Source organism: Helianthus annuus, chromosome 11 (assembly GCF_002127325.2).
Source record: "Helianthus annuus cultivar XRQ/B chromosome 11, HanXRQr2.0-SUNRISE, whole genome shotgun sequence".
Lineage (NCBI taxonomy): Eukaryota > Viridiplantae > Streptophyta > Magnoliopsida > Asterales > Asteraceae > Helianthus > Helianthus annuus.
Window position 1 is genome coordinate 40,221,895 of NC_035443.2, and position 12,045 is coordinate 40,233,939.

The following is a 12,045-nucleotide window of genomic DNA, read 5'->3' on the forward strand; positions in this document are numbered from 1 at the left end:
TGCCACCCATCTCCTCTGGGCACTGATCTTCACCAGTTACACCCATCAATCCACACCATAGCTTCTTGTTCGTAAGAGATAACACACCCCAATATCGTCTTCATCACCTACATCGTCGGGACCTTTGGGTGGCGGCAGCAATCACGGTGCTCCGACGGCGATGACACTTTGAACAGATCCGACGGCGATGGAGCTCCGATCGGGGTTGTATGGTTACTCACCGATTTTGCTCATCTGGACTTTGCCTGCCGTCGTATTATCACCGTCACCACCATTTGGCTTCATTACAGAACGCCGTAAGTTTGGTGAAGGACGGCCGAGCCGTCCCTCCGGCGACCCGAAAAGCAGCAGAGGGTGTTTGGGCGGTGGGTGAAGGGGGGTGGGGTTTGGTGGCGGTGGATGAAGGGGCAGTGGGGTTTGGACCGTTTGGTGGTGGAAGAGAGGAAGAAAGGGTTTTGTGAAGATGTATGAAGCAAGAGTTGCATAGCTTTTTTTTTAAGATGAAAGAAGCCATTTATAAATCTGTTTATAAAAAAAAACAAACAGTCTTCAAGGCCTTATGTCTGCCCGCCTACAGACATAGACTCTTTGCAGACGTTTTAAGCAAAAACAAACAGCCCCTTAGAAAACACACTTTTTAGAATAGATATCACTCTATTTTATTTTCGTTATTTGTATTTCGTTTTAGGATTTTGTGTTTTTTAATGATTTCTATTTTTTATTTGTAGTTTTAAAAGCTTAAACACACACCTAATGAGTACATGTGTAAAAATTCATAATGGAAAAACATATTTTTTTTTAGACAGAACACATTTTTTGTATTTTAAGTCCATTGTGTTTTAGAAAAAACACATTTTTTGTGTTTTAAGTCCATTGCGTTTTAGAAAAAAACATTTTCTTTTGTATTTTTAGTCCATTGCTTTTAAAAAAAGACATTTCTTGGTGTTGGTAGTCTATTGCATTTTAAAAGCAACACATTTCATTGCTTTTTTAGTCTATTACGTTTTAGAAACAAAACATTTTCTTTGTGTTTTTTGTCTATTGTGTTTTAGAAACAATATATTTTTGTGTTTTTTTTGTCTATTGCGTTTTATAAACAAAATATTTTTTTTTATGTTTTTAGTCCATTGCGTTTTAGAAAGAAAACATTTCTTTTGTGTTTTTGTCAATTGCATTTTATAAATAAGACATTTCTTTTGTGTTTTTTGTCAATTGCTTTTTAGAAAAAGTTATTTTTTGTTCATTTCGTTTTACGCAGCTGGGTTATCGAATTTTCTTTCAAAAGTATAGCAATGTCGTGCTCGTTTCAAAGATAGAAAACACTTGTTTTTATGGTGCAATTTTTACAAAAAAATAATGATTTATGAAAAAAATTATTAACATTTGAAAAACGGGGGGCATTGGAGAAGAGAGATCCTATTGACTTTGATGGACTAAAACACTCTTAAAGAATCCCACACGCCTCCTTGTTTTGTTCAATTTAACTCATTTAATCTTAGCATTTGATTATTCAATGGATGGTTAAGATTATTTCCTAACATTTCTACACTAATACATCTTCCTATTATATCCTGACCCTAGAATTATATTACAAAGGAACAAATATACTTAAAATTCTAACGCGAATTTTAAAACACTAATAAGTATATCTAATACCCGCCTGTATGCTCAAACCCCGAGAGATAATTATCCGACAAACACTTGACGAATTTTGTATCGAGTATGAAACATGATTTTACGATGGACCCTCGAATATAGATGTGTGATTAGCCATTTGTTAAAGTAGAGAAGGGCCGCCCATGTATGTTATCGGGGCCCATCCTTTGGAGATGACCTAGTTAATATTAATAATTTATATTTAACGTTAACACTAAACAAAGAAGAATAAATCCAGCCATCTTCATCAATAGCTTTGGTTTCCGAAAAGTCAAATCACAGTGTACATCCATCCCCCCATACCTCACTCATCACACCACTCTCACACACACAGTTCACTCCACCAAGATCTCGATCACCACAAATCACCATCACTTTCCGTATCAATCAATCCAGATCTCAACCCTCAATAACAAATATAATAAACCGATAACCGATAACAAACTGCTGCTGGCTGATTCAATGGCTTCACCTGCAAATCAAAATCAAAATCAACCACCACCATTTGATGTTCAACGGTTATTCAACCCTATTTCATCACCACCACCACAACCACCTCCAATCACTCTCCAAAACCCTAACCCTAACCCTAACAACCACCATTTCATTCTACCACCCTCCTCCGCCGCTTCTTATCCTCCTCCCACCGCAAACGGCGCCGCCTACGCCTACCTTCCGCCTCACACAAACCCTAATTTCCACCATCAGTTCCACATTCCACCACCTCCTTTCCCCAATCAACAATCGGATGACAATTTTTCTTCGAATTTGCAGCATCAGAGGTCACTTCCGTACCCTAACATACCTATTCAACCACCTAGCCCTAGTTTTACAAACCCTAACCCTAATAATCATGGAGCCAGGCTTATGGCGCTATTAACGGCGCCACCGGCTTCGGTACCTGATGTTTCAGCGCAATCAACGGTGCCGTTGCCGGCGGTTACAACGCAGAACACTAGTTTTAATGTTTCGTCGGGTCCGGTGCGGATGCCGAGTAGTAAGGTGGCGAAGGGGCGGCATTTGGTTGGGGATTGTGTTGTTTATGATGTGGATGTTAGGTTGCCTGGAGAGGTGCAGCCGCAGCTTGAGGTTACTCCGATTACGAAGTATGTTTCGGATCCGAATTTGGTTGTGGGACGGCAGATTACAGTTAATACGAGTTATATATGTTATGGTTTGAAGACGGGGACGATTCGGGTTCTTAATATTAATACTGCGTTGAGATCGTTGCTCAAAGGACTTGTTCAGGTTATTATACTATCTGTGTAAACTTATTATTCCAGTTTGAGATATTGTACACTGCTTTAGTGTTTGGGTGAACTGATTATGATTGTAATTTTATGATTGTTAGGATTAAATATTCACATTAGGATTGTAAGGAGCTGTAAACTGATTATAAGACAAACATTAAGTCACCTAACTATCCATAGCTTCATGAAACTAGTTATCTGACTAACATACAATAATCAACTGCGAAAACGCACAAATAATCACCCCGTAAACGGAGACGATCTCTGGCGTCCTTAGATTCCATGAAACTGCTATTTTACTCCTCCTTGATTTGATTTTCTTCAGTCATATTTCACATGTGTTGCTTATCTATGTTTTAAAATAGATCGTGGCTTTGATTGTTAGCTTATTGGTGAAAATAATTTGTTGTTGAACATATGCTAAGAGTTACTCTAGAATAAGTTATGGATGTGTTTGGAATTTTCAGCTATCTGTTTCAGATTGATATAGCGTCTATTTATCGAACAATTTATCTTTCTTTCTCAGAGGGTTACAGACATGTGTTTCTTCGCAGAGGACGTTCATCTTCTAGCCAGGTAGGAGTTGTTACTTTCTAATTTATCTATTCTCTTGTTTTAATCTCCGGGTTATACTGACATGTTTGTATGTAGTGCAAGCATGGATGGACGAGTTTACATATGGAAGATTCTTGAAGTTCCTGATACGGATGATAAGCCACAGATCACAGGAGTAATTGTTACTGCAGTCCAAATTTTAGGAGGAGGAGAACCTGTTCATCCTAGGGTTTGTTGGCACTGTCATAAACAAGTAATGCTATCCCAAGATTGTGTTTAAACTTTAAAAGCGTGTAGAGGTTGCATAATTGGCAAGTCATGTGGGTTGGGAAACAGGTCGGGTTGATTCAAACCACTTTTTAAAAAAACATTTTTTTATATTAAATATAATAATATATAATGTGGCAGATTTAGTTACGAGTGTTATATTACGATTATCATTTAACCGTATCAATAATTGATCTGTGAAGGTTTTATGAATTGAACTCTTAAACTTACACTTTGGGCGACTTTCAACCCATTTGAGTAAATGACAGATTTCCTTTATAGCTATATTTTTTTATAATACCCTTTTGACCCATTAGAAATAAAAACATATATTGCAGGAAGTTCTTGTAGTAGGAATTGGGAATTGTATTCTTAGATTTGATACTACAAAGGTTGGGAGAGGTAAAGTATATTCTGCAGATGAACCTCTCAAATGCCCTGTTGATAAGTTGATTGATGGGATTCAATTTGTTGGTAAGCATGATGGTGAAATTACAGATCTATCCATGTGCCAATGGATGACCACTCGCCTAGTTTCTGGTTCAGTAGATGGAACGGTGAGTTTCATAGATATCTTTTGTCCAAATTTATATAAAACCTGATATTTATACCTGTTATGTGCACGACTTTAATGAGCTTTGATTATAGACAAAGATTTATTTAGGATAAAGCAAGGAAATGTTCTTAAGTTTCCATCTTAAGTGGCCTGGTTTATTAACTTATGATTTATCTAGTACAGATTGCGATTTTATGTCTTTGTTAGGATTTTATCTTATATGTGCAGCAACTTGTACATTACATGTGAAATAATAGGTGTACACTACACATTTATAGCTTTATTTAATGATGGATTTATGTTATTTGTACCTTAATTGACCATTACCATTTCTTACAAAGCTAAGTACCCTACCTCAAAAGTCAACGCGTAAGCAAAGGTGCTTGATAGAAGTTTATAATTCCGAGGAAGATACATAAATAAATGACAGACACAATAAGCAAAATAAAACTCAAACTAATATAATTGTATAAATGACGGGCATTACTATTGACATCTAAGTTGGGTGCGGAAAATGAATAATCATCCACTGATTTTACATTTAAGTAGCTGATGCCATAATGGTCATAAGTACTAAAGATGATGCCATATTAGTTTGTTCATTAAAATCATAAGTACTATAGTTGATTCCTTGTTAGTCAACTGCTGGTTTTCGAAGCTCGGTTTATACTGTAGGCATTGAAAATCGATCAGTGTAATTCTTGTCTTGTAACCCTGAAGTGTAAAAGTATTCTGTTTTGGTATTCTCCTTTTTGAAAAACTGACATTGAATATATAGGGTTTTAACCTTATTTGAAACTGAAAAAAAAAAACACTATATTTTTTTTATGTAAATGTATGTGTGTTTATTGAAGTCAAAAGTAGGGATGTTCACAGTTCGGCTCAGCCGGTTTTGATGGAATCTCTGGGCCGAATGTTCACAGTTCGGCTCAGCCGATTTTGATGGAATCTCTGGGCCAAACTTGTAACTAAGGTGTTTGGATAAACTAAACCGAATCGGCCGGGTTGACTTGGTCAGCCAAAGAGTTTCGGTTTTCACGGTTTGCTGGTTTCAGTTGGGCTTTTTTACATGAATTTGTACCGCTAGATCTTCGAATGTTTAGTAAAATGGTAGGCTTAAAAAGACCGAATGTTTTTCTTTTGGTATAAAAAGGGTTTACGAAATAAATTGAAAAAAGGCCTAGTAGCACGGAATCGGTTAACTGAATAATTTATACATATTATGATTAAAAGTACTTACACATATTATAATTGTTAGGCTCTTGATATGCAAGGTTTAAAAAGGCGGAAACGGGCCTCGAGGCATCTTCCCTTAGCCTCACGAGGCGTAAGCCTCGAGGCGGGCAGAGGCGTAAGCCTCGAAGCATTGTTAAAAAAAGTAAAAATAATATATATATATCTCATAAAAATCACAAATTAATATTAAACAAACATCATGAACATTATAAAACTGATTTAGTAATAAAATAAACATCATAAATAGTTCAACAAGCAAGGTTTAACATAAAACAAAATAGGTCAACAACCTAAATTAGTAATGCTTAGGTCGGAAATGGTTGCGTGGAGAAGAATCAGAAGTGATTCCGTGTACTGTGTTAGCGATTAGGTTTGAAAATAGAACCCAATCGATGTTTTTTAAGTCCACTATTGAATTGGCCCACCAATTAAGCCCAACAAACACCAAATGGGTCTAAAAAAGTCCAGAAAAATAAAAAATATTTCAAGTTTAACAAGGTCCGGTGAGGCTTAAGCCTCACCGCCTTTTACAGCCTCGGAAAGCCTCGGGTGGCTGAGGCCTAGGTTTCAATTGACGCCCATGAGGCTAAGCCTTTTATGCGATTTTTCATAGCTTCAGCCGAGGGGTAAGCCTCAAGGCATGCCTCAGAAAGCCTTTTTAAACCATGCCGATATGTGATTGTTTTAACTTATTTAAAATATATTATTTTTTTAATATCTTGGCCAGTTTGGTTTACTGGCTCTGTTCAAATCGTAAACCAAATAGTAAAACCCGTTCTTTTCAAACCCTAAACTGTAAACTGAACCAGTTCCCTTCTAACCTAGCCGATTTAGCTCGGTTTGGGCGGTTTCAATGTTTATGAAGATCCATAGCTGAAAGTGCTAAAGTTGATTCCCTTATTGGTCAACTTCTGGTTTTGGAAGCTGGGTTTATTACTGTAGAAATTGAAACCAGCTCAATGTTTTTTTTTTTTTGTCTTTTAACCCTGAAAGTGTTTATATTTTAACTATTTTTTTTGAAATACCAACAATACAACATTAAATATATCATTATTGAAACTCATAATCACTCAAAAAGACAAAAACCACTGTACATCTTTTTCTGTATGTAAATGTATTGTGTGTTCACGCATGCATGCTCTTGTTTGGTATATCAACTGAAAGAAATTACATTAAATATTTCATTTTTTCGTTCCATTGTATTAATAATTTGTAAGGTAACATGAGGTTTTGTTTTGGCTGAACAGATAAAGATTTGGGAAGATCGCAAAGCGTCACCTATTGCAGTACTGAGGCCACACGATGGTCTTCCTGTTAATTCTGTTACATTCTTAACCGCTCCACATCGCCCAGATCACATCATACTCATTACAGGGGGGCCGTTGAATCGTGAAGTGAAAATATGGGCCTCCGAAAGTGAAGAAGGATGGTTGCTTCCTAGTGACGCCGATTCATGGCGTTGTACTCAAACACTGGAGTTAAAGAGCTCTGCTGAATCAAGAACCGAAGATGCATTTTTTAACCAAGTAATTGCATTATCTCAATCAGGTCTTCTTTTACTAGCAAATGCCAAGAGAAATGCCATATATGCTCTACACTTGGATTACGGGCCCAATCCGGAAACAACCCGTTTGGACTACGTCGCGGAGTTCACTGTTACTATGCCGATACTGAGCTTTACTGGCACTAATGATCTGTTACCAAACGGGTCCCACATCGTTCAGCTATACTGTGTCCAAACACAAGCTATTCAACAATACGCTTTAGACTTATCCCAGTGCCTGCCACCTCCTGTTTATGATGTCTTTGAGAAATCCGGTTCAACTGTTTCACGTGATGCGGCAGTTATCGGTTTGGAACCATCTGCTGATAAATTCGATGATATGGCTCAGGCTAGCCCAGAATCTAGCCCTAATGAGCTGAAGGATAGCGATACTGATGTTACGTGTATTGTATCACCAATAGGTCAATCGAGCCCTAAGTTGGCGGGAAAAGTTTCTGACTTTAGAAGTCCATCTGGCAGGTTTGAGCCACGTCAGCAAGTAAACGGTTATGATGATCAGAAAATCATGGAAGAAAGACAACTGGAAACTGCTCGTTCGAACATGTCTAACGCTGCCTCATTGGATGATGATGACGATCGGGCGGTCAAGTTTAAGCATCCGACTCATTTGGTAACTCCTGCTGAGTTGATGGCCACGTCATCCTCTGAAGTAAGTCATGTTGATGGTATGCGTGATGTGGCGGTAAACTCTGATACACAGAATGCTGAGGTGGAGGTTAAGGTTGTGGGTGAAATGGAACTTAATGGTTCTGCTTATAGAGAAAAGGAAAAATCTAGAACTTTTTCGTCACAGGCATCGGGACTTGGGCTTGATATAGCACAGGACAATGAGTCGAAACGATTAGATCAAATTGCAGATGCTCAAGATGAAGTTGATGATGTGGCAACTGATCTAGCTGGATCTGTGGAGATGTTTGAGACTGAAGTAGTTCAATCTGTGGGTCCCTCTTCACGAGAAAGAAAGAAGAAGAAAAAGAATGCTCAAGTATCGGGTCAACCTTCTTCAAGCATCTTAAAGTCAACTGATTCTTGTGATGATCTAGGATTGAGTTCAAGTATTCCCTCAGCAGAAGCTATACTTTCACAAATCCAGTCCATGCAAGAAACACTTAATCAGGTAAGTTATACTGCAGGGCTTACCATTGTTAAAATTTAATCGTTCAACATGGTTAATTTTGTTTGAACTGTAGGTTTTGATCAATCAAAAAGAAATCCAGAAGCAGATTCCAGTGGTTGCTGCAGCACCAATTACAAAAGAAGGGAAAAGGATAGAGGCAGCCATTGGTAAAAGCATGGAGAAAATCCATAAAGCTAATTCTGATGCTAATTGGGCTCGTTTTCAAGAAGAATTTGCAAAACAAGAAAAGTCAAGCAAAGACCAACATCAGCAGATATCGAATTCTGCCTTGAATAGTCACAAAGAGTTTCTTGCATCGTCAGAGAAAATGCTCAAGAAGGAAATGGCCGCAGTGGTGCCAGCTGTTGGGCGCGCAGTAATTCCGATTATTGAGAAAGCAGTTTCCATAGCTGTCTCAGAGGCTTTCCAGGTTTTACAATAATCCTACTTCATAAAGGATTCCAATTAATGTCACGTGGCATTCTCTCTTTTAATTTATTAATAATATTATTATGTTATTAATATTAATACATTAGATTATGTCTAACTAATATTGTTAAAATATATAATCTTTATTATTACTACTACTACTACTACTACTACTACTACTTTGCTTTATTACATATAATACATGAAAATTCTTGAGGGCATGTGTCACTTTCTGGTGTCTTCTCACCCTTATTTTTCTACTTATCTCTCCTATTAAATAATAATAATATTAAATCATGATTATCCCGTTTCTCTCCTCTGAAATAATTATATTAAATCATAATATACATCTTATCTCTTATTTATTTAATATTTCTTTTCTAAATTGTTTCTTTTATTTTTTCTGCTATTTAATAGCCATTTAATTTAATATTTCATTGATCCAACATCGTGTAATACACAAGTTTCTAACCTAATAATAAATAAAAAAACAAAGTGAAATATTGTAATAAGTAAATAGTACATCAAAGTTCATTCAAAAAAAAAAAATCTTGATGGCTGTATGTGTTAACCGCTTATACTTATATGTGTAATACATGTGTTTATTCAACCTGTGCAATACACGGGTTTTAAAAGATGCAACTAATTTATTACTTGGTATATAAAATTACATTTATTCAACCCGTGTAATACACTGGGTTCTAACCTGGTTATCTATATATTTCTGTATATATATAGTTGTATACACATACACACTTTGGGTGACATTCAATCCAATTGGTCTGTTTTCTTTATAGCAAAATCGTCTGTTTAGCCTGTTCTAGAAAAAAAATCGCTGAAATTGACCCATTGTTATGTAATTTGTAAATCTCATTTTCTTTTGGAAGGTATTAGCATGTCGTCTGATGGAATTGTAATTTGAATTTTATGTAGAGGGGAATAGGTGATAAAGCTGTAAATCAACTGGACAAAGCAGTTAACTCTAAACTGGAAGCTACTGTATCTAGACAAATTCAAGCTCAATTTCAAACATCTGGCAAGCAAGCTCTACAGGTATGATGACAATGATACAATCATAAGTTTTTAGGTTCTAGAGAACCCTGTTTAAGATGTTAGCCTTCGAACCGTGAAAATTATGTTGCAGGAAGCACTGAGGTCAAGTATGGAGGCTTCTGTTGTGCCTGCCTTTGAGATGTCTTGCAAGTCAATGTTTGACCAAGTTGATGCCACATTTCACAAGGGAATGATGGAACACACAAATGCAATTCAGCAGAAAGTTGAGTCCATGCATTCTCCTCTGGCACTTGCTTTGAGAGTAAGAAACTTTAAATTTGAAAAATAAAATACCGGCCTCTGCTGTTTCTCCAACTTGTATGTTATTCTACTTTATTTCGGACTTTGATGTTATGCTGGTTCTTTCAGGATACAATCAATTCAGCATCATCTCTGAGTCGAACATTAAGCAGTGAATTTGCTGATGGTCAAAGGAAGTTAATGGCTCTTGCAGTTGCTGGAGCAAGTTCTAAATCAGCAAATCCATTGATAAGCCAACTAAGCAATGGGCCTTCAGGTGTTTTTCATGAAAAGGTCGGTACCCTTCCACTATATTACAACACTCAAATATCATATTCTGTTTATTATATTATAATACTTCTCTTTGATATAGATTGAAGCGCCGGTAGACCCCACAAAAGAACTATCGAGGTTGGCATATGAGCACAAATTTGAGGAGGCCTTTACTGCTGCCCTGCAAAGAAGTGATGTTCGCATTGTTTCTTGGTTATGCTCTCAGGTATGTTTAACGGGTCAAACCAGGAGGCTGACCAAAATCATTTTTTCTTTAAGTTTCTTTTAAACAAAAAAACCTAAGATAATATGCTTACAGAGATTTTATAATTTCATTAACGATCCGACTAGGGTTGTAAAGAAACACGAATAAGGCCTTGAACATGTTCATAAACGGTTCACAAACGCTTACCTAACGAGATTTCTTGTTCGTGTTCGTTCATTAAGGAAATGAACATGTTCATGAACATTTACTGAACGTAGACGAACACAAACAAATGTTCAAGAACATAAATGAACACACGCGAATGTTATATATTCATTTAAAAATACAATCTGCATTTTTCATCATAAAGATTCACCAAAAATAACGTAATTGACACAAAAACTAAGAAGTCTGTCAAGTTTTAACACAAATTGAAATTGAAATGATCAAATGAGGGATGTTGGCGGAGGAGTATAGTATAACTTTGGTTTCAAATTTTGAAAACTAAAACCGATAAAATAAAAATATAACAAATAAACTTTCAGATGAGCGAACACAAATGAACACATTACCGAACATTCACGAACATAAACGAACGCACAACCTGTGTTCATGTCTGTTTGTTTAACTTTTTGAACGAAATTTCTTGTTCGTGTTTGTTCATTTATTAAACGAACGAACATAAACGAACTTCTTGCCGAACGGCTCACGAACTGTTCGCTGAGTGTTCGGTTTGTTTAAATCCGACTTTTTGAGTAACATGATCTCAGGAGGTCTTTTACATTAAAAGTACATTGATTTTTTTTACCCTTTTTTTACTTATCAGTTTGTGGTAATTTTATGGTACTTATTTTCAATTAAATTGCAGGTTGATCTACAGGGGATATTAGCAAGTAATCCTGTTTCTTTGAGCCAAGGGGTACTGCTATCGTTGTTGCAGCAATTGGCATGTGATATTGGGAATGATACATCTAAGAAGCTAAATTGGATGATGGATGTGGTGGTGGCGATTAAACCAACGGATGGGATCATTGCAATGCATGTAAGGCCCATATTTGAACAAGTGCACTCGATTCTAAACCATCAGATGAGTGTTCCCACCACTTCGGTTGCTGAGCTTTCTAGTATTCGTGTGGTCATGAAACTCATAAACTCGACGTTAAGGAGCCTGTAAGTAACTCAGAGGTGATTGTTTTGTACAAAGACTTGGAATTTTTGTAATGGGAATTGGACATTGGACATTTTGGTTCCACTAGAGATTTTTTTTACGGTAATTCTTATGTATTAGCTTTATGTTTTAACCGCTTCATGCAACACCTCATTTGTCGACATTTTTCATCGATAGTTTAACCATGGAGTGGTCAAAACGGGCCTAAAGCATTATCATTCCAAGCTAATTGTATTCACTGGGATTCGTGGTTGTTCATTCTTTTGGGTAATATGCTAAAAGAAGTATGTTTTTAGCATTGTTTTTTTGAGGATAAAGGTAACCTATATGTACAGAAGGGTAATTCTCACAAAAAAAGTTGAAAATTTGTACAATGGTAAATTCTCACATGTAGCTTTCATCACGGCTAGAGTTATGAAATAGACGTAAAATGATAAATAAAAGGTCAACTTAACGTAGATTGATAAGAAAATATT

General features: G+C 36.5%; 1 protein-coding gene across 1 annotated transcript; it reads left to right on the plus strand.

Annotated features, from left to right (window-relative positions):
- Window positions 1-1,884: 1,884 nt before the first annotated feature.
- LOC110890087 (enhancer of mRNA-decapping protein 4) lies at window positions 1,885-11,793 on the plus strand. The gene is made up of 11 exons (XM_022137655.2): window positions 1,885-2,904; window positions 3,433-3,482; window positions 3,558-3,714; window positions 4,067-4,285; window positions 6,768-8,201; window positions 8,275-8,631; window positions 9,564-9,683; window positions 9,775-9,945; window positions 10,053-10,217; window positions 10,297-10,422; window positions 11,270-11,793. Exons 1-11 carry the CDS (start codon window positions 2,119-2,121, stop codon window positions 11,573-11,575), a joined length of 3,891 nt encoding a protein of 1,296 aa, XP_021993347.1. The 5' UTR covers window positions 1,885-2,118; the 3' UTR covers window positions 11,576-11,793.
- Window positions 11,794-12,045: the final 252 nt, after the last annotated feature.